The sequence below is a fragment of the Macaca mulatta genome, chromosome 6, assembly GCF_049350105.2.
Source record: "Macaca mulatta isolate MMU2019108-1 chromosome 6, T2T-MMU8v2.0, whole genome shotgun sequence".
NCBI classification, from domain to species: domain Eukaryota; kingdom Metazoa; phylum Chordata; class Mammalia; order Primates; family Cercopithecidae; genus Macaca; species Macaca mulatta.
The window spans coordinates 111,265,826-111,293,741 of NC_133411.1; the positions used below are offsets into that span (position 1 = coordinate 111,265,826).

Sequence of the window (27,916 nt, forward strand, 5' to 3'; positions counted from 1 at the left end):
ATTTCCTTTTTCCTCTACTTTTCAAGGCCTCCCCTGACTAAGTATATAATGCTACCATAGCATACTTCTACCATTGAAAAATCACAGAGGCTCACCAAAATTTGTGCCTCTTTCTTAATAGTGAGTGGTACAGTAGCACAAATTTTCCTTCATTTTGGAAGACAGAGTGTTCCATATACTCTAAACTAATTGGTGTCTTGAACCACTACTGAAGTGGCAAGCAAATTTTGGTATATAGAATATTTTCTCATAGGATAGATTTTATCATTCTGGGAAGGCTAAATCTGATTTGAGTTATGAGTCTGGCAGCAATGGGGTATGGGATGGGTTATAAGGGGAATTAGCATTCCTTTAACTCAGGTGAGGTCAATTCAATGTCTTCAAGCAAGGAATTGTTTCTCTTAAGATATAAGAGGAATAACTGTTTCTACTGGCAAAGAAGGTACAGGATTTGGGGTTTCATGGTTCTCAGGTTCACCAAATTTCACCCAGATGCCTTTATCCTAATTCACAGGGTTTCTTTTTTCTCAAATCAATGCCCCAACTCCCACAGAAGTGATCTGGTGAGTTTGAGTTCAACTTATGTTGCAATTCTGCCACCTGTGAATAAGAGTTAGTATTGACCAAAAATATGTGGCTAAAAATAATAAGAGTTTCTCATGAGACTATGAGAGAAGCTCACACGTTTTCTAACCATACACTAAACTTCTCATTTTCCTTCTGTAAACTTTTCAATGCAGTTAAAGTTCCCACCACAGGAGTCAATTGCAGCAGCTGTTTTGTCTTTCAATGTCTTGCCTTCAATAAGAACTTTATCCTAGGCATAATTTAAATGACTCTTTTTGTCGCTACATGCCATGGATTTCTAGTGAACCATAATTCACAGGCACAAATACCACTTTTGTCATTGGCTTCAAGCTCAATCATGTCAGAGAACCAATTCCAGATTTCCATCTTTGAGGGTTTGTTAGTTTGTTTTGCTTTGTTTCTCCTGGTTCAATGACTGGTACAGAATATTATATCAAAAGTCATATTATTGGCTGGGTGCAGTGGCTCACACCTGTAATCCCTGCACTTTGGGAGGCTGAGGTGGGTGGATACCTGAGGTCAGGAGTTCTAAACCAGCTTGATCAACAGGGTGAAACCCTATATCTATTAAAAATACAAAAATTAGCCAGGCCTGGTGGCAGGAGCCTGTAATCCCAGCTACTCAGGGAGTCTGAGGCACGAGAATTGCTTGAACCCAGAAGGCAGAGGTTTACAGTGAGCCAAGATTGCACCACTGCACTCCAGCCTGGGCGACAGAGGGAGACTCCGTCAAATAAAAAGGTCATATTATTTTTGTAATTATAGACAAATTACTTTTATTACATTGGTGAAGCTGAAAAAGTTTACTTAAAACATTTCCAAGCATTTTTATGTTATATATCACAATGTTTTTTAAAAATAAGAATATTAATAAACACGCACATACTTTAACCAGTTTCTTAGCCAAACTATCCTTAATAAAATGTGATTAATATCTTTTCTGAAAAATATGTTTTAATAGTTTTTACAAAGTTAGGTGCAATATATTAAAGTTGCTTTTCACAGTTTTGCAGTGAAGGGTTAACTGAACAGGACTGGGTTGTTTTAAAAAGACCTGGCCTGGAGCGGTGACTCATGGTTGTAATCACAGAAATTTGGGAGGCCAAGGTGGGTGGATCACCTGAGGTTGCGAGTTCGAGACCAGCCTGATCAGCATGCAGAAATCCGTCTCTACTAAAAATACAAAATTAGCCAGACTTGGTGGCGTCTGCCTGTAATCCCAGCTATTCGGGAGACTGAGGCAGGAGAATCGCTTGAACCCGGGAAGTGGAGGTTGTGGTGAGCTGAGATTGTGCCATTGCATTCCAATCTGGGCAACAAGAGTGAAACTCCATCTCAAAATAAATAAATAAATAAATAAATAAATAAATAAATAAACAAACAAACAAATAAAATAAAGGCCTGACTTCAAGACTGGCTGTTTGGTAGCTCCCAGGAGAAAAGCTCTAAGCCCTTGGAATATTCTGTCCGATAACAATGTTTTTATATGGCAGAGGCCTTGGGCCATATTGTACCAGTTTGATCACACAGTTTATGCTGATGATGTGATTTATGGTGAAGATCTTTCTTGTCATGGGGTGTGGGTGTGGAGTCTGAGTATCTGAGGTTAGTCACAGAGGTGCTGCATGCCTACATGACTGACAGAAAACCCTGAACATGAAGGCTCACATAAGCTTGCCTGGTTAGTAACACTTTGGGTGTGCTTCCCTGGTTAGTAACACATGTTGGGAGAAATAAGCATGTCCATGTGATTCCACTGGGAGAGGACACATGAATACTTGTGCCTGCTTTTTTCCAGACTTCATCCCATGTGCCTTTTGCCTCAGTTGGTTTTAATCTATATCCTTTCACTGTAATAAACCACAACCATGAGCTTATTCTAAGTCCTGTGAAGTCCTAGGGAAACATTTAGCCTGACTCTGGTCTTAGGGGCTTCCAGTACAGAGTTAATAAATTTGAAGTTATTACAACCTCTATTGACATGTCACTGTAGAAAATGATATTTTAATTGATAAAAACTCTCTACAAGTGTGTAAGTGTCTAGTAAGCTCAAAACAAGCACTGTTAAATGAAGGATATTCTCAATTATATTTTCATATTAAACTATTTAAACCAAAATATTTCATTCAGATAATATTTCTTTGAAAAATATTTTACAAGACAAAACTCTTCAAATAAGTTGTCTCTATTTATTATACTTTGTTTCACCAAATTTAGCTATGTAAAACTATAGGTTTACTTAAGTTCATGCAATTCAATTTACAAAGTATAAATTTGCCTAATTAGAATAAACTATCCAAAGATTCTTTCCCAAAATAAATATTTGTACAAAGCACAATTAAAGGATTTCTAAAATAAATCTTGTATGCTACTCAAGCTCTCATAGTCTGCTTAGTTCCTCTCTTAGTTTTGGAAGGATGTACTTTAGTATCTTCCCATTTTTAAGTTTTGTTTTCAATAATTAAAATTCAACAAAAGCTTCTAATATTTTAGAAGTATGATGATTCATTCATTGAATACTTTAATGGAAGATTTTCAGCCGCTTTTAAATAAAAGTACAACTGTAAATTAGAGAATTTGTTTATAAAACAGTTCAAAATCATAAATCAACTGAGGTTACTTTATAAAATAATGAAAGAAAAGTCCAACATTTGTAAAATCTATTGTTTCCAGGAGGCAAAGAAAGGCAATGTATACCAATAAGAGGAAGTATTAATACATAAAAACTTGAACATGAATAAATGTTTGTAAATGTTGATGTTAAATATTATATTTTGTTAGGATACAATTACGAATTGTTTGTGTACCAATTCCAAGCACATTTCTGCTTCACTGCTTTCCTAGTACGATAAATACATTGTCTTTACTATGATACTTTACACAAAAATTCGTGTAAATATCATTGTTACAGAAATAAATAATTTTCTCTTCAAAAATGACAATTTAAAAATACAGTATTCACATTAATATCAGGTGTTTATCTTCAACAGAATGAACTTCCAAAATTTTCATTTAATTTCACCAAAAACAAATTATTATTTGAGTTTATTTATTTTCTATTTGAAGTTCCCAATGGCACTGATACAAAGCTGGTATTATTTAACAATTTGAAAAATTGTCCTTCTGCTAATGGGGTGAATTCATTTACAGCTATTATTTTAATTTTCATATGTGGATATAAAAATTTGGAATTGAAAATGAGTAAGATTAAACTAGAACAGTTAAATCTAGATGAATAAATCATGCTTTCACAAAATGTTTTGTAAATAAGCCTTTTGCAGCTGCATGTGTTATCTTTTTCAGCCATAGTCTTCTAAAATCACCATTAACTTCAGCAGATTTATGTCTTCAGGTTTTTATGTGGTCAGTAATATCACTATGGCCTTTGATAAATAGTAAATGTAAACAATGTACAAGTCTTCGTCAATTTGCTTAAGAATAGTACATGGCATTTTTGATGTCATTGTGCCAAAAAAGGTATACTAGAAAGTAAAAAAGCCTTACCAAATAATAAAATCATAAAATGATGGTGATATGCACTATATGATAAATGAAAATACCGTGTACAAAGTGTGCTTAGACTATTATGCACTCTATGACTTTACTCTTCGGCCACTATTTCCTACAGATACTTCAAGCAAAGCTAATCTATTATCTCTAATGCTTCCCACTGACCTTACCAACAGGTAGGCTGGTGACTTCATGCCTCTTGCAAGTTGCAGCATGGACCATCACAAATCTGGCTAATATACCAAGTGGGTGGCAGAACCAGCCACATCAAATACTTGCCCAACCTCTCAAAATTGAGTGGAGTTAATTTTGGAGACTAGATACAAGATTACTTCATTTTTCAAGAAATGCATCACACTGTACCTGAAATGAATTTTCTTTTGTTTGTTTGTTTGTTTGTTTGTTGTTGTTGAGACAGAGTCTCGCTTTGTCGCCCAGACTGGAGTGCAGTGGCTGGATCTCAGCTCACTGCAAGCTCCGCCTCTCGGATTCACGCCATTCTCCTGCCTCAGCCTCCCGAGTAGCTGGGACTACAGGCACCCGCCACCTCGCCCGGCTAGGTTTTTGTATTTTTTAGTAGAGACGGGGTTTCACTGTGTTAGCCAGGATGATCCTGGTCTCGATCTCCTGACCTCGTGATCCACCCGTCTCGGCCTCCCAAAGTGCTGGGATTACAGGCTTGAGCCACCGCGCCTGGCCGAAAGGAATTTTCATTAACACTACATGTGGACAAGGTCTAGAAAGAAAGAAAGGTTATTGCTGTGTTGTCTTTTAGATCTAACTCTGCATCAAAGTAAGAATTGTGTTCAGCACACAAGTTTTTTAACCACTGTAAAACAAGACCAGGAAGAATCTAAAAGCACAAAGTTAGGGCCAACTAAATCCATCCCAGTTTGTTTAAATAAACTATTAATAATAATACTTAGCAAAAAAGGGAGAAAACTGCAATGAAAAATGGGACAGCAGGCATAAACTGGAACTGTTTCAGGTAAATTAAAGCATATGGTCAACCAGTTAAGTAGTAAATATGTTCCCCTACAATAAGGCAATTAATTAAACAAAGCAAGGGAAAATTTTATAATGATAAAGAGTATAATTCCAATACAATAACTATCATTATATTAAGTATTAACTGATATAAGGTTAAATAAATAAAATGAGAAAATAAAGAAAACATAAAGAGAAATAAATCAAAACAAATCTCAATGTTTTCAAACTGTTATATATCAGGTGAGCAAAAATCAGTAAAATCACAGAAAATAGAAATATACAATTCTCCTAGATTTATCAAATGTTAATGTTTTGTTATATTTTCACATGAGTTTCCAAATATTCTATTTTAAAAAGTAACATATTAAGATACACTTGAACAACTGTCTTTGATATAGTTCCCTGACCTATTGATTACACTTCCATTAATAGTAGACTAAATAATTCTCTCATTCTGCCGAGAATATGAAAGTTAAAAGATACTTTTAGATCTGTCTGAAGACATACAAGAGCTAACTAAGAGATGAGAAATTATGGGAACAAGATTCAGGAGAAGAAGAAAATCCAAACAGGTAATCCTTTCCTAACACAGACACTTGACACTTCAGTCAATTTAATTTAAGCAATAATGTTGTTACTGCATCCTAGAGATATCAGTGTTCCATATTTTCACTGGAAACAAGGTCATTACTGTCTTAAATCTAGTCACATCAGAGAAAAAATTCCAGATTTCCCATTTTTAAGGAATAATTTCATCTATCAAAAATTGATCATTTTTCATTCAAATATAAAAGAAGATCCACTCTAAAAATGCTAGAAAATAAGGATTTAAGAATTAGGGCTTACATTCCAATATTGGGAGAACTGAGAGACAGAAGATTGAGGAAGTCACTTAAAATGTCAGGAAGTTACAACCAGTAGGCCTGAGGAGACAGAAGCATAGGAAGCATAGAAGCATAAAAGTTAGAGTCCCATTTGTTAGGGGTATGCCCCACTGCTATCTCTCCTCTTTATTTTCTTCAAAAAGTCGCCAAGAAACTGATGCAATGCTCAAGAGTCTCTGCAATAGTTCCCAAGAACTGCATCAGTCTACAGGAGCAAAGTGGGTGGTTTTTAAGTGTTCAGCAGGATACATGCAACCTCAGACCTGCAAGGATCTGCTTGCAAACATCTCTGGAGAAGGAGGACTCTCCTCTCCTTCTCTTCAACCTCCCAAATATCACATAAGTTACCCTCAGTGGAAAACTCTAAAAGAGAATCATGTGGAAAAGGTGGCTTTCCAGAAATTTAAATTATTATCCAGAATACATAAGTAACTCAAACAATTCAAAAGAAAAAAATAATAATAATCCAATTTAGAAATGGGCAAAAGTCCTGAATAGGCATTTCTCAAAAGAAGACACACAAATGATCATCAGATCTATTTTTTTAATGATCAACATCACTAATCATCAGGGAAATGCAAATCAAAATAATAAGATATTCAGTTAGAATGGCTTTTGTCAAAAAGACAGAAGATATGTATTAGCAAGGATGTATAGAAAAGGAAGCCTTTATACAATGTTGGTGGAAATTTATATTAGAATAGCCATTATAAAAACAGTATGGAGGTTCCTCAAAAACTTAAAAATAGAACTACCAAATGATCCAGCAATCCCACTACTGGACATATATTCAAATGAAATAAAAACAGTATGTCAAAGAAATATTTGCACCCCAATATTTATTGAAGCAATATTCATAATAGCTAAAATATGGACCAACGTAAGTGTCCATTGATGGATGAATGGATGAAGAAAATGTGGTATATATACAGAATGGAATATTGTTCATCCATAAAAAAGAATGAAATCCTGTTATTTACTACAACATGGATAAAGAACATCATGTTAAGTCCAATAAGCCAGACATGGAAAGACGAGTACTGCATGATCTCACTCATATGTAGAATCTAAAAAAGTTGATTTTATAGAAGTAAAGAGTAGAATAATGGTTACCAGAGGCTGGAGAGGGTGGAAGGAGGGATGCACAGAGGTTTGTCAATGAGTACTAAGTTACAGTTAGATAGGAAATATCAATTCTGGTGCTCTGTTTCACAGTAGGATGACTAGAGTCACCCTATTAACAATAATGTATTGTATACTTCAAAATAACTGTAAGAGAACATTTTGAATGTTCTCAACACAAAGAAATGATAACTATGTGAGGTGATGGATTTGCTAATTATACTGATTTGATCATTACACAATATAAACATATATTGAAATGCCACATTTTATCCCATATGTATGTACAATTATTATGTGTCAATTAAAAAATAAAATAACCATGATCAATATGCAAAGGACTTGTATTAGTCCATTTTCACATTGCTATAAAGAACTACCTGAGACTGGATAATTTATAAGGAAAGGAGGTTTAATTGACTCACAGTTCTACAGGCTCTACAGAAAGCATGGCTGGGAAGGCCTCAGGAAGCTTACAATCATTGTGGAAAGTGAAGCGAAAGCAGTCACATCTTACATGGCCAGAGAAGGAGGAATAGAGTGAAGGGCAAAGTGCTATACACTTTTAAGCAACCAGATCTCATGAGAACTCACTATCACAAGAACAGCAAAGGGGAAGTCTGCCCCCATGATCCAATCACTTCCCACCAGGACCCTCCTCCAACACTGGGGATGACAATTCAACATAAGATTTGGGCAGGGATGCAAATCCAAACCATATCAGGACTCTATTGGAAAGAGTGGACAATATGCAACAGCAGGTAAGTAATGTAAGGAGAGAGATGGAAACTCTAAGAAAGAATCAAAATAAAATGTGAGAAATCAGAAACATTGCAGCAGAAATGAAAAAAAAAAAGTCTTTGATGACCTCCTCAGTAGACTGGATAGGGTCAAGAAAATAATCCACAAGCTTGAAAATGTGTTAGTAGAAACTTACCAAACTAGAAGCAAAGAGAAAAATGAAAGAAAAAGAACAGAGTATCTAAGAACTGTGCAACAATTACAACAGCTGTAACATACAAAAAGGGAATATCAGAATGGGAAGGAGAAAAAGAAAGAGAATAAATAATTTGAAGTAAAATGGCTGATGATTTTCCAAAATTAATGACAGACAGATAACAAACCAACAATTCAGGAAGTTCATAAAAGATCAAGAAGGACAAACACCACAAAATCTACATCTAGACATATCATATTCAAACTGTGGAAAATCAAAGAAAATATTGAAAAAAGTCAGAGGAAAAAATAATACCTTACCTGTGAAGAATCAAAAATAAGAATTACACTAGACTTCTCTTCACAAACTATGCAAGCAAGAAAAAAGTGGAAAGAAATATTTAAAGTGTTGAAAGAGGAAAAAAATCCCCACTAATCTAGTATTCTTTATCCAGTGACATTATTCTTCAAACCAAAGAGAAAGAAAGATGTTCTCAGACAAGCAAAAATTGAGGATCTTGTCAGTAGTAGACCTGCTGTACAAGAAATGTTTAAAGAATTTCTTCAGAAAAAAAGAAAATTGTATGTTACAAAATTAGTTCTATATAAGGAAGAATAAATAAATAATGAAATCCTTTATTTTTCTTACTCTTAATTGATGTAATATATAACTACTGGTTCACACTAATAATGCAACAATATATTGTGATTATAGCTCATGGATAAGTTAAATAAATGACTGAATAAAAATAAAAACACAACATCTTTAAAAGTTTATAATGCAGCTGAACTGTGCTTATACAGAAAATTATAACGTTAAGAGTCAAAAATAGAATATCAGAAAATTATGTAATCAATGATCTAAGCTGCCATCTGAGGAAGCTAGAAGTTTAAGAAAAAAATGAACTCAAAGTATGCGATTATTACTACAGAAAAAGGTCAATAAAAAGGGTCAATCCATCAAGAAGATATAGCAATTATAAATGTAAAACCACTCCAAAAGATGTAAAACAAACACAGAATTTTAAGAACAAATGGACAAGCCAACAATAATATTTGGAGACTTCAATATCCTGCTTTTTATAATGAATAGAAAAACCAGACAGAAGATTAGTAAGAAAATAAAAGACTTTTTATTTATTTATTTATTTATTTATTTATTTATTTATTTTTCTGGTCGGAGTCTTGCTTGGTCACCCAGGCTGGAGTGCAGTAGTGTGATCTCGGCTCACTGCAAACTCCACCTCCCAGGTACACACCATCCTTCTGCCTCAGCCTCCCGAGTAGCTGGGACTACAGGCGCCTGCCACCACGCCCAGCTAATTTTTTTGTATTTTTAGTAGAAATAGGGTTTCACCATGTTAGCCAGGATGGTCTCGATCTCCTGACCTTGTGATTCGCCTGCCTTGGCCTCCCAAAGTGCTGGGGTTACAGGCGTGAGCCACCGTGCCCAGCCAAAAAGACTTTTTAGATGCCACAAATCAACAAGACCTAACAGACATCAATTCTACCGAATAAAAGTAGAATAAACATTTTTCTCAAGCACACTTGGCACTTGCTGAAGGATAGACCATATGTTAGGCCACAAAATAAGGCTTAATAATTTTTTTCTTTTTGAAACGTGGTCTTACTCTATCTATCACCCAGGCTAGAGTACAGTAGCATGATCATAGCTCACTGCAGCTTCAAACTATTGGGCCCAAGGAATCTTTCCACCTCAGCCTCCCAGGGACTACAGGCACACACCACAAGCAGCCAATTTTTACAAATTTTTTGTAGAGACTGGGTCTCACTATGTTGAGAAGACTGGTCTCAATCTCCTGGACTCAAGCAATCCTCTTGCCTCTAGACAATGTTTAATGTTTGCTGCCACAAACATTAAGTTATTTCTAAATTATGGGTCACAATTGTATTTATTCTTGCATGCTGGATATTGTATGCCAGACATGTGTACAGTATGTTGAAAAGAGTTTGCCTTATGTTTTCATCCTTTAAAAAGTGCTGAATGTTGTTCTGAAGACAGTTAATTTACTTATAACTTTCCTTGGTCCTGTTAATGCTTTGTTTTAGGTTTTCTTTTTGGAAGAAAGTGGGGATCTAGAATAATCCTTTTAAAAGGCAAGGTCCTTAATTCTAAAATGTGCCTTTTTTTATTGTCTCAATCTCCCAAAGTGCTAGGATTACAGGTGTGAGCCACCACACCTGGCCAGTCTCAATAAATGTAAAAAGATTGGAATCATAAAAGTATTATCTCTGACCAAAACAAAATAAAACCAAAAATAACAAACACAAATTAGAAAAGTCCACAAATATGTGAAAAATTAAACAATACATTCATAATCAATGGGTCAAACAAGAAATCAAAAATGAATTAGGGCTGGGTGCGGTGGCTCACGCCTATAATCCCAGAACTTTGGGAGGCTGAGACAGGCTGATCACTTGAGCTCAGGAGTTCAAGATCAGCCCAGGTAATATGGTGAAACCCCATCTACAAAAGATACAAAAACTAGCTGAGTGCAGTGGTGTGTGTTTGTAGTCCCAGCTACTCAGGAAGCTGAGATAGGAGAATCACTTGAGCGCAGGAGGTAGAGGGTGTAGTGAGTTGAGGTCATGCTATTGTACTCCACTCCAGGCAATGGGAGCGAAACTCTGTCTTAAAAAAAAAAAAAAGAAAGAAAAAGAAAAAGTGAAATCAGAAAATATGTTGAGATGAGCAAAAATAAAATCGCAATATGTCAAAATATAATGGGATGCAGTCAAAGTTAATACTTAGAGAAAATGCATAGCAATGAAAGCCTATATAAAGAGAAGAAAAAGCCCAGTATGGTGGCACACACCTGTAGTCCTTGCTCCTTGGGAGGCTGATGCAAGAGGATCACTTAAGCCCAGGATTTCAAGGCTGCAGTGAGCTATGACTGCACCACTGCACTCCAACCTGGGTGACAGAGCAAGATCCTGACTAAAGAAAAATAGAATGAAGAGTTCAAATCAGTAACATAATCTTCCACCATACGAAAAAAAAAAACAAAACTAAACCCAAATCAAGAAGAAGAAGAAGAAGAATTATTAGAACGTGAATAAATAGAATATAAAATAGAAACAATAGAGAAAAATCAATGAAATAAAAGGTTGATTCTTGGTAAAGATCAACGAAGTTGACAAACCTTTAGCTACACTGGCCAAGAGAAAAGAGAGAAGACTCCAGCTTCACAAACACAGGCATGAAATAAGGACTATTACTACTGATTTTATGGAAATTGGAAAGATTATACTGTTAAACAATTGTAGAGCAACAGTTAGAAATCTAGATGCAAAGGAAATATCCCTACCTAGCAAGACACAAGCCGTAGAAACTGGCTCAGGAAAAAAAAAAAAAACCAGAAAAATTGAATAGATCTACAACAAATATACAGCTTGATCATAAAACTTCCCATAAGAAAATTCAGGGCTAGATGGCTTCACTGGTACATTTTACCAAACGTTATTTTCAAAATTTTCTCAGAAAATAAAAGGACAGAATATTTCCCTACTTATTCTTTTTCTTTCTTTTTTTGTTTAACTACCCCACCCCAGTTCCCTATTTATACTATTAGACCAGTATTACCTTGACAACAAATCCTGACCAAAAAAACATAAACTACAAAACAATATCACTTTGACTATAGATGTAAAGATTTTTGACACAACACTAGCAAGCTGAATCCAGCATATTAGAAAAATGATGGTAAACCTGATAAAGTGGGATTTATCCCATTAATGCAAAGTTAGTCCAATATATGAAATTAGTGTAAATCACTATATTAATAAAGGATAAAAACCACAGTATCATCAAAATGCCAAGCATTTGACAAAATCCAGCACACTTTTATAATAAAAACACTCCAAGAACTAGGAATAGAAAGCAACTTCCTCACACTGATAACTGTATACATGAAAAACCCTCAGTATACTTAATGTTGAGAGACTGAAAGCTTTCCCAAGATAAGGAACTAGACAAGGTTGTCCACTTGTACTACTTCTATTCAACATCGTATTGGAAGTGCTTGCCAGGGAAGTCAGGCAAGTAAAGGAAATAAAAGTTATCCATATTGGAAATGAAGAAGTAAAACTATTCACAAATGACATGATCTGGTACACATAAAAGTGTAAATAATCCACACACATACAAAACAGCACACTAGATCTAATAAAACAATTCAGCAAGATTCAGCATACAAGACTGATATACAAATATGATGGAAATGGCAAAACATCACTGAAAGAAACCAAAGGCCGAAATAAATGGTAAAACATTGCATGTCATGGATTGGGAGATTTAACATTGCTTAAGTGGCAATTATCTCCTAATTAATCTACAGATTCCTCAAAATCTCTACAAAATCCCAGCTGGCATTGTGCAGAAATTGGCAAGCTTATTCTAAAATTCAGATGAAAATACAAGGAACCCACAATAGCCCAAACAATCTTGAAAAAAAAAAAAAGATGAAAGACTCATACTTCCTTTCTAAATTTAAAATCTACTACAAAGCTATGTGTGGTACTGGAATAAGGATAGATGTATAAATCAATGGAGTGTAACTGAGAGTCCATAATTAAATTCATACATATAGAGTCAATTAGAGTGGATTTTCTAATTTGCATGAGGAAAATGTTTTGGAATCAGTAATAGCAGTTGCACAACTTGGTGGATATATTAAAAGTACACTAAATTGTTCACTTCAAAAGGAAAATTTTATGGTATGTAAATTATATTGGTTTTTATTTTATAAAAGAAAAGTTGCACGTAAAGAGGCCAACTTTAACCCCACAATGACAAAAACAAAACAACTCTTTTTCTGTAGGAGGTCTCAAAGACCATCACTGGTTCAATAGTTCACTAGAAGGATTCAAAAGTCTCTGGATATAGTTTCATTCATAGCTATGACTTACAAAACAACAGCAGTAAAGGGAAAAGGCACATGGGGCAAGGTCAGAAAGAAACCAGGTGCAAGTCAAGAATCTCTGCCACTGGAGTAAACAGTACACATTTAATTCTTTTAATTTTAAACTGTGACAACCTATGTGAAGTGTTTTCTAACCAGTTAGGGAACTGTGGGGACACTGCAAAAATCCAACAGCCAAGATGGCAGTCAAGAGCCAACCATGCAGACAGACCTTTCTCAATTCTGCTATGTTAACACTGTTGTGCACACTGGTCCTTTAGAAAATCATAAAAATATGGCACATACACACCATGGAATACTATACAGTCATAAAATAGAATGAATTTATGTCTTTTGCAGGGACATGGATGTATTGTATTAGTCTGTTCTCACACTGCTAATAGAGACATACCCGATACTGGGTAATTTATAAAGGCAACAGGTTTAATTGACTCACAGTTCTACATGGCTGGGGAGGTCTCACAATCATGGTGAAAGGTGAATGAGGAGCAAAATCACATCTTACATGGCATCAGGCAAGAGAGAGTGAGCAGGGGAACTCCCCATTATAAAACCATCAGACCTTGTGAGACATATTCACTGTCATGAGACCAGCACAGGAAAGATCCACCCCCATGATTCAATTACCTCCCACTGGGTCCCCCCTACAACACATGGGAATGATGGGAGCTACCATTCAAGATGAGATTTGGGTGTGGACACAGCCACAGCATATCATTGGTTAAGCCAAATTGATCAAGAATAGAGAAGAGAAGACCAAGAATGAATGATAGAGTGGACATCACAACAGCTCCTGCAGACATTAAAATAATAATAAAGACCATTATGAACAACTATATACCAAAAATTTAACAGCTTAGATGAAATAAATAAATTCTTGAAAGATACAATTACTAAAATGACTCAAGGAGGAACTTTTAAAATCTGAATTTTTGCATATCTATACATGTAATTGAATTAGTAATTTTTTCCTCCCAAATTCTTTATTGTGTATTTCCTAAAATTAAAGGCATTATTCTACATAACCACAATACAGCTATAGAAAACAGGGAATTAACATTCATACATTACTAACATCTAATGCTTAGATTCTATTCATATTTTATCACATATCCCAGCAACATCCCTTATAGCAAAAGGAACTGGTTCAGAATAAAGCACTACATTTTAGTTGTCAAGCCCTCTAGTCTCCTTCAGGTTGGAAGATTATCTCAATCTTTCCTTAACTGTCATGACTGATACTCCTAAAGATTATATACCAGTTATTTTATACAAAGTCCCTCAATTTGGGGGTTTTCTGATGTTTCCTCATACTTAGATTCAGATTGTACATCTTTGGCAAGAATATCACAAAATTAATGTGTGTTTGCATTATATCCTATCAGGTGGTACCCATTATTTATTTGGCCCACTACTGGCAATGTTAACTTTGATCATTTAATTAAGATGGTATCATCCAAGCTTCTCCACTGTACTCTCCCCATATGCACTTGTAATTAAAAAGTGTTTTGGGAGGAGGTACTTCATTTTTTCTTGTTTGTTTTATTTACGTATTTATTTATTTATTTATTTTTATTATTTTACTTGAAGTCCTAGGGTACATGTGCACAACGTGCAGGTTTGTTACACATGTATACATGTGCCATGTTGGTGTGCTGCACCCACTAACTCATCATTTACATTAAGTATATCTCCTAATGCTATCCCTCCCCACTCCTTGAATTCCATGACAGGCCCCAGTGTGTGGTGTTCCCCACCCTGCATCCAAGTGTTCTCATTGTTCAGTTCCCACCTATGAGTGAGAACATGCAGTGTTTGGTTTTCTGTCCTTGCAATAGTTGGCTCAGAATGATGGTTTCCAGCTTCATCCATATCCCTATAAAGGACATGAACTCATCCTTTTATATGGCTGCATAGTATTCCATGGTGTATATGTGCCACATTTTCTTAATCCAGTCTAGCATTGATGGACATTTGGGTTGGTTCCAAGTCTTTGCTATTGTAAATAGTGCCACAATAAACATACGTGTGCATGTGTCTTTATAGCATCATGATTTATAATCCTTTGGGTATATGCCCAGTAATGGGATGGCTGGGTCTAATGATGTTTCCAATTCTAGATCCTTGAGGAATCACCACACTGTCTTCCACAATGGTTGAAGTAGTTTACAGTCCCACTAACAGTGTAAAAGCATTCCAATTTCTCCACAACCTCTCCAGCACCTGTTCTTTACCGACTTTTTAATGATCGCCATTCTGACTAGTGTGAGATGGTATCTCATTGTGGTTTTGATTTGCATTTCTCTGATTACCAGTGATAATGAGCATTTTTTCATGTGTCTGTTGGCTGAATAAATGTCTTCTTTTGAGAAGCGACTATTCATATCCTTCCCCCACTTTTTAATGGGGTTGTTTGATTTTTTTCTTGTAAATTTTTTTAAGTTTCTTGTAAGTTCTGGATATTAGCCCTTTGTCAGATGGGTAGATTGCAAAAATTTTCTCCCATTCTGTAGGTTGCCTGTTCACTCTTATGGTAGTTTCTTTTGCTGTGCAGAAGCTTTTTAGTTTAATTAGATCCCAATTGTCAATATTGGCTTTTGTTGCCATTGCTTTTGGTGTTTTAGTCGTGAAGTCCTTGTCCATGCCTATGTCCTGAATGGTATTACCTAGGTTTTCTTCTAGGGTTTTTATGGTTTTAGTTCTAACATTTAAGTCTTTGATCCATCCTGAATTAATTTTTGTATAAGGTGTAAGCAAGGGATCCAGTTTCAGTTTTCTACATATGGCTAGCCAGTTTTCCCAGCACTATTTATTAAATAGGGAATCCTTTCCCCATTTCTTGTTTTTGTCAAGTTTGTCAAAGATCATATGGTCATAGATGTGTGGTATTATTTCTGAGGGCTCCATTCTGTTCCGTTGGTCTATATCTCTGTTTTGGTATCAGTATAATGCTGTTTTGGTTACTGTAGCCTTGTAGTATAGCTTGAAGTCAGGTAGCGTGATGCCTCCAGCTTTGTTCTTTTGGCTTAGGATTGTCTTGGCAATGGAGGCTTTTTTGGTTCCATATGAACTTTAAAGTAGTTTTTTCCAATTCCATGAAGAAAGTTATTGGTAGCTTGAAGGGGATGGCATTGAATCTATAAATTACCTTGGGTAGTATGGCCATTTTCACAATATTGATTCCTCCTATCCACGAGCATGGAATGTTCTTCCATTTGTTTGAGTCCTCTTTTATTTCATTTAGCAGTGGTTTGTAGTTCTCCTTGAAGAGGTCCTTCACTTCCTTTATAAGTTGGATTCCTAGGTATTTTATTCTCTTTGATGCAATTGTGAATGGGAGTTCACTCATAATTTGACTCTCTGTTTGTCTGTTCTTGGTGTATACGAATGCTTGTGATTTTTGCACATTGATTTTGTATCCTGAGACTTTGCTGCAGTTGCTTATCAGCTTAAGGAGATTTTGGGCTGAGATGATGGGGTTTCCTAAATATACAATCATGCCATCTGCAATCAGGGACACTTAGACTTCCTCTTTTCCTAATTGAATACCCTTTAATTCTTTCTCTTGCCTGATTGCCCTGGCCAGAACTTCCAATACTATATTGAATAGGAGTGGTGAGAGAGGGCATCCTTGTCTTGTGCCAGTTTTCAAAGGGAATGCTTCCAGTTTTTGCATATTCAGTATGATATTGGCTGTGAGTTTTTCATAAATTGCTCTTATTATTTTGAGATATGTTCCATCAACACCTAGTTATTGAGAGTTTTTAGCATGAAGGGTTGTTGAATTTTGTCAAAGGCCTTTTCTGCATCTATTGAGATAATCATGTGGTTTTTGTCTTTGGTTCTGTTTATATGATGGATTACACTTACTGATTTGCATATGTTGAACCAGCCTTACATCCCAGGGATGAAACCAACTTGATCGTGGTGGATAAGCTTTTTGATGTGCTGCTGGATTCAGTTTGCCAGTATTTTATTGAGACAGGCCAACATTCAAATTCAGGAAACATAGGGAACACCATAAAGATATTCCATGAGAAGAGCAACCCCAAGACACATAATTGTCAGATTCACCAAGGTTGAAATGAGGGAAATAATGTTAAGGGCAGCCAGAGAGAAAGGTCGGGTTACCCACAAAGGGGAGCCCATCTGACTAACAGCAGATCTCTCGGCAGAAACCCTACAAGTCAAAAGAGAGTGGGGGCCAATGTTTAGCATTCTTTAAGAAAAGAATTTTCAACCCAGAATTTCGTATCCAGCCAAACTAAGCTTAGCTAAACTAAGTGAAGGAGAAATAAAATTCTTTACAGACAAGTAAATGCTGAGAGATTTTGTGTCACTACCAGGCCTGCTTTAAAAGAGCTCCTGAAGGAAGCACTAAACATGAAAAGGAAAACCAGTACCAGCCACTGCAAAAACATGCCAAGTTGTAAAGATCATTGATGCTGTGAAGAAACTGCATCAATTAATGGGCAAAATAACCAGCTAACATCATAATGACAGGATCAAATTCACACATAACAATATTAACCTTAAATGTAAATGGGCTAAATGTCCCAATTAAAAGACACAGAGTGGCAAATTGGATAAAGAGTCAAGACCCATCAGTGTGCTGTATTCAGGAGACCCATCTCACATGCAGAGACACACATAGGCTCAAAATAAAGGGATAGAGGAATATTTACCAAGCAAATGGAAAGAAAAAAAAAAAGCAGTGGTTACAAACCTAGTCTTTGAATAAACAGACTTTAAACCAACAAAGATTAAAAAAGACAAAGAAGGGCATTACATATTGGTAAAGGGATCAATGCAACAAGAACTAACTATCCTAAACATATATGCGCCCAAACAGGAACAGCCAGATTCATAAAGGAAGTCCTTAGATACCTACAAGGAAACTTAGACTCCCACACAATAATAATGAAAGACTTTAACACCCCACTGTCAATATTAGATAGATCAACGAGACAGAAGGTTAAGAAAGAGATCCAGGACTTGAATTCAGCTCTGCACCAAGCGGACCTAATAGACATCTACAGAACTCTCCACCCCAAATCAACAGAATATACATTCTTCTCAGCACCACATCACACTTATTCCAAAGTAGACCACATAATTGGAAGTAAAGCACTCCTCAGCAAATGTACAAGAACAGAAATTATAACCAACTGTCTCTCAGACCACAGTGCAATCAAACTAGAACTCAGGACTAAGAAACTCAATCAAAACCGCTCAACTACATGGAAACTGAATAACCTGCTCCTGAATGACTACTGGGTACATAACGAAATGAAGGCAGAAATAAAGATGTTCTTTGAAACCAATGAGAACAAAGATACAACATACCAGAATCTCTGGGACACATTTAAAGCAGTGTGTAGAGGGAAATTTATAGCACTAAATGCCCACAAGAGAAAGCTGGAAAGATCTAAAATTGACACTCTAGCATCACAATTAAAAGAACTAGAGAAGCAAGAGCAAACACATTCAAAAGCTAGCAGAAGGCAAGAAATAACTAAGATCAGAGCAGAACTGAAGGAGATAGAGACACAAAAAACCCTCCAAAAAATCAATGAATCCAGGAGTTGGTTTTTTGAAAAGATCAACAAAATTGATAAACCGCTAGCAAGACTAACAAAGAAGAAAAGAGAGAAGAATCAAATAGACGCAATAAAAAACGATAAAGGGGATATCACCACCGACCCCACAGAAATACAAACTACCATCAGAGAATACTATAAACACCTCTACGCAAATAAACTAGAAAATCTAGAAGAAATGGATAAATTCCTGGACACTTACACTCTCCCAAGACTAAACCAGGAAGAATTTGAATATCTGAATAGACAAATAACAGGCTCTTAAATTGAGGCAATAATTAATAGCCTACCAACACAAACAAGTCCAAGACCAGCCAGAGTCACAGCTGAATTCTACTAGAGGTACAAAGAAGAGTTGGTACCATTCCTTCTGAAACTATTCCAATCAATAGAAAAAGAGGGAATCCTCTCCAACTCATTTTATAAGGCCAGCATCATCCTGATACCAAAGCCTGGCAGAGGCACAACAAAAAAGATAATTTTAGACCATTATCCCTGATGAACATCAATGTGAAAATCCTCAATAAAATACTGGCAAAGCAAATCCAGCAGCACATCAAAAACCTTATCCACCATAGTCAAGTCAGCTCCATCCCTGAGATGTAAGACCAATGGAACAGAACAGAGCACTCAGAAATAACACCACACGCCTACAACCATCTGATCTTTGACAAACCTGACAAAAACAAGAAAGGATTCCCTATTTAATAAATGGTGCTGGGAAAACTGGCTAGCTATATGTAGAAAGCTGAAACTGGATCCCTTGCTTACACCTTATACAAAAATCAATTCAAGATGGATCAAAGACTTAAATGTTAGAACTAAAACCATAAAAACCCTAGAAGAAAACCTAGGTAATACCATTCAGGACATAAGCGTGGGCAAGGACTTCACGACTAAAACACCAAAAGCAATGGCAACAAAAGCCAAAATTGACAAATGGGATCTAATTAAACTAAAAAGCTTCTGCACAGCAAAAGAAACTACCATCAGAGTGAACAGGCAACCTACAGAATGGGAGAAAATTTTTGCAATCTACCCATCTGACAAAGGGCTAATATTCAGAATTTACAAGGAACTTAAACAAATTTATAAGAAAAAACACAAACAACCCCATCAAAAAGTGGGCAAAGGATATATGAAGAGACACTTTTCAAAAGAACACATTTATTCAGCCAACAGACACATGAAAAAATGCTCATTATCACTGGTAATCAGAGAAATGCAAATCAAAACCACAATGAAATGCCATCTCACACCAGTTAGAATGGTGATCATTAAAAAGTCGGTAAACAACAGATGCTGGAGAGGATGTGCACAAATAGGAATGCATTCCATTTTTGGTGGGAGTGTAAATTAGTTCAACCATTGTGGAAGATTCCTCAAGGATCTAGAACTAGAAACACCATTTGACCCAGCCATCCCATTACTGGGTATATACCCAAAGCATTATAAATCATGCTTCTATAAAGACACATGAACACGTATGTTTATTGTGGCACTATTCACAATAGCAAAGACTTGGAACCAACCCAAATGTCCATCAATGCTAGACTGGATTAAGAAAATGTGGTACATATACACCATGGAATACTATGCAGCCATAAAAAAGGATGAGTTCATGTCCTTTGCAGGGACATGGACGAAGCTGGAAACCATCATTCTCAGCAAACTATCACAAGGACAGAAAACGAAACACTCATAGGTGGGAACTGAGCAATGAGAGCACTTGGATACAGGGTGGGGAACATCACACACCTGGGCCAGTGGGGAGGTGGGGGACTGGGGGAGGGATAGCATTAAGAGAAATATTTAATGTTAATGATGAGTTGATGGGTGCAGCAAACCAACATGACACATGTATACCTATGTAACAAACCTGCACATTGTGCACATGTACCCTAGAACTTAAAGTGTATTTTAAAAAAATACTACACAAAGGGTACATAATGCTGCACAAATTCTTTCAGAAAAAATGAGGAGGAAAGATAAGAAGGGGAAAAACATCCCAATTAATTTAGTGAAGCTACTATTACCTGCTACTGAAGACAGACAAAAATACTCTAAGAAAACTGCAGAACAATACTCTCACAGAAACAAAAAATTTTAACAAAATTTTGGTAAATTAAATCTAGCAATATGCAGAAAAAGACAATAATCCAATAAAAAGGGCTTATCCTAGGAATGCAAGGGTTGTCAAATATACAAATATCAAAAAATGCAATATATCATATTAATAGAACAAATTTTTCCTATGAATATCTCAATAGAGGCAGGAACAAGCATGTGATAAAATTCAACACCAATTAATGACAAAAAATTCTCAGCAAACTAATAAAAGAAGAGATATCCTTAAATTGACAAAAGGCATCTTAAAAAATAAAACCTACAGTTAACACATTTAACTGTGAAAGGCTGAATTTTTTCTATCTAAAAATCAGAAAAATATCAATGAACATTGCTTTTCCTAATTTCTATTGACCATTGTACCAGGGAGCCTAGCCCGTGGAATAAAATAACAAATCGTAACAACAACAACAAAAAATAAACAGATTGAGAAGAAGTAAAACTGTCCTTATTCACAGAATTCATGTATATTAAAAAATCCTAAGGAGTCTGCAAAAAAATGGCTTCTGTAACTTAATAGGTTAATTGAAAAAAGATGCAGGATAGAAGATGTAAATGAAGATGATATATCCAGCAAGTTCAGTCACCAGGACTCTTACTATCGTTAAGAAGTCAATTTTCTCCAAATTTATAGACTCAACAAAATCTCAGTAACTTTTTTATAGAAACTGACAAATTTATTCTAAAATTTATATGGAAAAGCAAAGATCTAGAATAGCCAAAACAACTTTTAAAAAGAATGAAGTCAAAAGGATACCTGATTCTAATGCATATAATAAAGCTACAGTAACCAATGCAATATAATATTTGCATAAGTATAGATGTATTAGGAAAATAGAACTGAATAGAAAGCCTCTAAATAGACTCAGAAAGAGATCAGAGCTTCCACAAAACTTCCAAGATAATTTAATGGATTAAAGGGCACTGTTTTCAGTAAACTATACTGGAATAAAGCATTTTTTTCTATATGAAAAAAATTTTAAACTTGATCCTTTCATACACTAAAACAATTCATTCAAAATGGATCAGAGACCTAAACATGAGAGTTAAACTGTAAAACTTCTAGAAAAAAGCAAAGTAGAAAACCTTCATGACATTGAGTTAGGCAATAGTTTCCATGATAAAAACCAAAAAGAATGAATCATTTAAAAGATTAATAAGTTATACTTCATCAAAGTTGAAAGTTGAATCCTTTTTTCATCAAAAAGACACAGAAAAATATTCAAAAGCAAACCACGGATTGGGAGAAAATATTTGTAAATATTTATTCAACAAAAGGCTTGCATCCAGATTGTATAAAGAACACTACACTCAGTAATAAGAGAAACAACCCAATTTATTAAAGGGCACCTCACAAGCAAAGACACACAAATGGATAAAAAGCATATAAACAGATGTTCAAGACAATTGGTCATTGGGGAAATGAAATTAAAATCACAGTGAGTCCCAGCACTATGGGAGACCCAGATGGGCGGATCACGAGGTCAGGAGATCGAGACCATGCTGGCTAACACGGTGAAACCCCGTCTCTACTAAAAAATACAAAAAATTAGCTGGGCGAGGTGGCGGGTGCCTGTAGTCCCAGCTACTCGGGAGGCTGAGGCAGGAGAATGGCATGAACCCGGGAGGTGGAGCTTGCAGTGAACTGAGATCCGGCCACTGCACTCCAGCCTGGGCGACAGAGTGAGACTCCGTCTCAAAAAAAAAAAAAAAAAAACAAACAAACAAAAACAAAAAAACAAAAAAATCACAGTGAGATCCCATTAGACAATCACTGGAATAGCTAAAATGTTAAGAACTGACAATACTAACTATTAAGAATGTGGAACTGGAACTCATATATTGCTGACTGGTAGGATTGCAAATGGTACAGCCACTTTGTAATTTGGCAGTTTCTAGCAGGTACACTTAAATACTTATGTAGCCCAGCAACTCTATTCCTAGTTATCTATCCAACAGAAACAAAAACATATGTCCACACAAATACGCATATGCAATTCCTCTTAACAGCATTATTTATGGTAGTCAAAAAAATATAGAAACAACCCAACTGTCCATCAACTACTGAGTGGATATAGTGGATAAAATTCCATTCGATGATACTATTCACAATAAAAAAGAACAAACTGTTAATACACACAACAACATGAATGAATCTCAAAACCATCAAGCTATTAAAAGAAGCCAGAAATTAAAAAAAAAAAAAAAACTAGAAACTGTATGATTCCATGTATATTAAATTTTAGGAAATGCAAAACTCTAATGACAGAAAGCAGGTTAAGGTCACCTAAGGCAGGAGGTAGGAGCAGCAAGTGACTGCAAAGGAGTATGAAAAAACTTTTAGTGTGATGGAAAAGTTCTAAAATTGATTGCATTGGCCAGGCACGGTGGCTTATGCCTGTTATCCCAGCACTTTGGGAGGCAAAGGTGGGTGGATCATCTGAAATCAGGAGTTTGAGACCAGCTTGGCCAACATAGTGAAATCCCGTCTCTACTAAAAATACAAAAAAATTAGCCGGGCATTGTGGCAGGCACCTGTAATCCCAACTACAGGGAGGCAGAGGTTGCAGTGAGCCAAGATCACATCATTGCACTACAGCCTGGCAACAAGAGCAAGACTCAGTAGACTCAGTCTCAAAATTAATTAAATAAATAAATAATAAAATTGATTGCATTGGTGGTTGCATGTCTGTACATATTTACTAAAACTCATTGAATGACATACTTCGAAAAGTGTGAATTTTATTATATGTAAAGTATATCTAAATAAAGGAGAAGGAAGGATGGAGGGAGAGGGAGAAGAAGAGAGGAAGGGAGGGAAGAAAGGTCTGAGTCTGGTCATAAGGAAACATCAAATAGACCCAGATTGAAGTTCATCCTGCACTACAAAAAAAGCCATACTCTGTAAGACTTCCAAGGACATAAGACACAAGAAGAAAATATGAGGAAGTGTTACAGATTAAAGAAGACTTCTAAAATCTGACAACTTAATGCAACATATGTCCCTGTATAGAATTTTGGCCCCAAAATGAAAAGAAGACAATATTGAGACAGCTGGCAATATCTGTATGGGACCACCAGTTCATAATTAGATGGTAGTATTGTACTGATATTCCTGTCTGTGAGGAGTGTATGATGGTTATGTGAGAGAGTGTCTCACTTTGGGAAGTTGCACACTGGAGTAGTTAGCAGTAATGGTGCACCATGTCTGAAAAAGTGGGCATGTATAGGGAAAGAGAAGGTAAAGGAACAAATGTGGTAAAATGTTAACAGATGAAGAATCTGGTTCACTCGCAGGGAAGCAGGTATTGTTTGTACTGCCTTTGCATTCCTTTTGCGTGTTTGAAATGATTTTAAAATTGTTTACAATGTAACTAAAAATAGATCAATTGACAAATAGAAAAATGAAGAAATAGACCATTTTTATGAATGGAAGACTCAATATTATACCAAACTGAGCTAACTACCTATATGAAGTCAGTTAAGTTACAGAGCTAAAACCATATACTGTCAATCACTTGTTCAGAAACCTTCAATGGCTCCTCATTACCCATCTAATAAGGGGATTACACTAAATTAGATAATACTTGCAAAGCACCTTACTCATGATCCAACAGAGTGGGAAGTAAATACCTTTTATATCCTTTCAGAATTCTGTCTGGTATTTAAAGGCCTTCATAATCCAGGCATAATCTGTCTTTTCCTTCCTTTTAAAATTCATTTATGCACTGAATACGTATTTATTGAGTGTCTTCTATACCTCAGTCACTAAGGAGACATGATGGATAATATAAATATAATTACCCCCTTATGGTGCCTAGATGAAACCATTATCTGGCCAAACTTGTCATTCACCGTTGTGAAACAAGCCTTTCTAAAACAAAACACTGATTCATTAACTCGCTTCCCTATTCAACAAATACTCTTTAACTTCATTCTGACTTTCAAAACTGTACCTAACTATAAAGGCATGGTTCAAATGCTTGTTCTTCTAAGAAACTTCTTTGATGATCTCAAGACAAACTCGATGACTATGTGTTTGTTTTTCTAATATGGGTCTTACCACGTACAGCCTTCTGATTGCACTTACTTAGACCTAGCATCTTAGAGCAAAAAAGAGAACAGGTTTGTCAAATTCCAATGCCATCATTGAAAAGAGGCTAGTAAAGAATCTTGATGTAATAGGGGAGGTGAGAGCTGTGGCCAAGTAGAGAAGCATGCCAGGTCTAAAGGTGTTCAAATTCACCTTCTTCAAAATATATGAGCAAAAATAACACCCTCAAGTTTAGGTTCTCTGGTATAAATTCATAGATGAGGAAACAAGATCCAATACACAGTGGCTGAGTCAGAATGTCTCAAATTTATGAGCAGGAGCAGAAACCATTCAATGATCATAGACACCGTTTTCAACTTTATTTTAAACTCCAGGTGATTCAGCCCAGAACTTCTCAGAGTTGGTGACAAACAACGATAAATGACTCAACAACACCTCTCTGCAGCCGGCTATCTGGAAGCCTGGCCCTCATCACCCACAATGTGTAGGATGGACTGTGCCAAATCAGGTACTGGAGGAGGTGAGGCACCGAAGCTCCTCCCAGCCGGTTAACCTGTTTTTGAAACCACCTTTGCAAAAATTGTAACTGAAGAAATTATGACAGTGAAAGAGATCAGACCTAATCCACTCCTCCTTGCTTCTAACCTTTAAACTCCTTGTTCATTCCTGGGATTTAAACTCCTTGTTCATTCCTGAGCTTAGGTCGAACTAACTTTGGGAAGGAATTCATTTCATGGTTTGACTCTGAAACAAAATTGATAATAACCCTTTTGTGAAAAGATCCCCTTCTTGCCTGGGGACTAATCTGCCTTTGCAGGACTAACAAATCAGCTATAAGATTAGAAATTAAGGTTAGGGGTCATGCAGCCTCTGGCGCCAAGAGTCGGAACCTCCCCAAATTGCTCCCAGGGAAAACATCACTATTGTAAGACCCGAGATTGGTGCTTGAGATATTTTGCAGACCCTGCACTGGATGGATGAACTGACACCACCCAGACTGGCAATCTGGGTCAGCTACTTCTGCCATTCCACCCAGGAACAGAAGATGGCAAGAAAACCTGACTTCGGCCCCACTAGGACATCCCCAGGAACCTTAGACAGGTTCCTGACCAACCTGACCAATCAGCACTCCCCAGTTTCCGAGCAGCTGCCTGACAAATTATCTTTAAAAACTCTGATCCCATCCCAGAATGCTGGAGAGACTAATGTGAGCAATAATAAAACTCTGGTCTCCCGCACAGCCGGTTCTGCGTGTCTTACTCTTTCTCCATGGCAATTTCCCTTTCTTGATAAATCTGCTCTGTCTAGGCAGCGGGCAAGGTAAACCCATTGGTGGCTAAACTTTGATCCGACAACGCCTTGAGAAGTCAGACAGCAGCCTCAGGCTGGGCCACCCCAGGGCGTCCTCTGCCATCCTCCCTCTCCCACCTCCTCCGGTGCGGCCCCCTGCTGCCCTCGCCACAACACCCCGCGTCCTTCAGGCTCACCTTGACATAAGACGAGGATGCAGTAGAAAACCATGAAGCAGCAAATGTTATTGCAACACTCACAGCAGGGGCTGACTAGACAGCCCAAACCACAGGGCTGCTCCGAACTGTCATCCAGTTCTCCCGGCTTCTTGGAAACTGAGGACTTGTCTTTTTTCCTTTTTCGGAAACCGCCGAACCTTATCAAGGCCTCTGGAAGTAGTCTCAGATACCGGTATTTTTTCCCGACCTTCTTCGAGGACTTTGAGGACTTCGAGGACTTCAGGGATTCCCTGGCCCTCCAGTCCTTAGCAGGCCGGGCCCGTGCGGCCTCCCGCGGCTCTACTCTTCCTGGGACTTCATACTGGTCCTCAGAGCGCCGGGCGACGTCTTCGGGCATGGCTCACTTTGGGCGCCTCCTGGCGACGCGGCCCAAGTGCTCTCTGCAGCCCGTCCTGTCTGGGCCAACCCAAAGGCCAGCCTGGCGAGGGCGTCGAAGGACTCAGTGGCCACAACGGGCTCCGCAGCCCAAGCCTCCGGAGCGAACGTTTCTCCTAGGGCAGGAGGCAAACGTCCTCGCAGGGGGTTGACAGTTGAGAACTTCCAAGGCTTTTTTCCTTCTTTTCTTCCACGTGCGAAAGGGAAAAAAAAAAAAAATGCTACAAGTAGGTTTTGATAACTGCTAACACAGACAAGGAGCACCAGAGTAATTTTAATGGCAGTCAAAGATTGCCAGTACTTATTTATTAAATAATACTCATTAGGAAGCATGGAAAAAAAAGTGGAACTGTCTGTCCCCGGTTTCCCCAGAATCACTTTATTGTGGTGGCTTTCCAACGGAAATATCTCACTAGAAACAACCTGAAAATTGTTGAAGGACCAGGAGAGAGCAGAAGACATTGGAAAAACAAACAAACAAACAAACAAACAAAAAATTTCACCACAGTAAAAGATTTGGAGGCACAAATATCAGAAATCAATGTCCAAATGAATGTCCTTAAGTGAAGTGTTTTACACATAGAAATGATTGTCCTAGAAACCCTATCCCAACTCAAGAACAGAAAAGATTATTATTTTCCACCTTAAATGAGGGCATGAGAACCAGAGGATTATTTTTTCAGGTAAAAAAAGTTTATAGAAGAGAAAGAATGTAAGTGAAGGGTAGAAGAGTAGTAGGATATGAAACGTGGCTTTTTTTTTTTTTTTTTTTTTTTTAAGGAAAATGTAACTTCTTATTGGTTTTCTTTTCTTAGGCTGATATATAAGCTCTTTAGGCCATGTATATGTGGAGGGTGACTTTCCAGGATAGGTGGCACTATCTTCTCTCCTATGGATTGGACATTGTGTTGCCAAAACCAATTCAGCTCTTCAACAAGATTCTGTGCTGCTCCAATAGTGCTGGCCTGGTAGACCAGGGAACGAAGAATTAAGAACCACGGACCTGAAGCCTGATCTTGACTCTACATTGCTTCATGACAATAAATATAAACAAACAAACAAAAACCGTAGGATTCCTAGGAGGTAGGAAAGACAGTGGGGAGTGGTGGACTCTTACTTTTGTGCTTCAAAACCAGAATGGGTACTGCTTGGGTGGAGAGAGGAAAAGACAACTCCATTAAAAATGAGTGGTACTGGGAATTTTGCTTCTACCCAGAATATAGAAAGCCAAATAAAATGTAACCCCCACCCCAATGAT

General features: G+C 36.9%; 1 protein-coding gene across 4 annotated transcripts in view; it reads right to left on the reverse strand.

The window, feature by feature from the left end:
* Positions 1-26,652, reverse strand: part of SLCO6A1 (solute carrier organic anion transporter family member 6A1) — a 139,825-nt gene extending 113,173 nt beyond the window's left edge. For all 4 annotated transcript variants that reach the window (XM_078005077.1, XM_078005076.1, XM_078005075.1 and 1 more), the window contains exon 1: positions 26,242-26,652. In XM_078005077.1, the coding sequence (XP_077861203.1) occupies positions 26,242-26,620 (379 nt within the window). In that variant the 5' untranslated portion in view covers positions 26,621-26,652. The remainder of the gene's footprint in view (positions 1-26,241) is intronic.
* Positions 26,653-27,916: the final 1,264 nt, after the last annotated feature.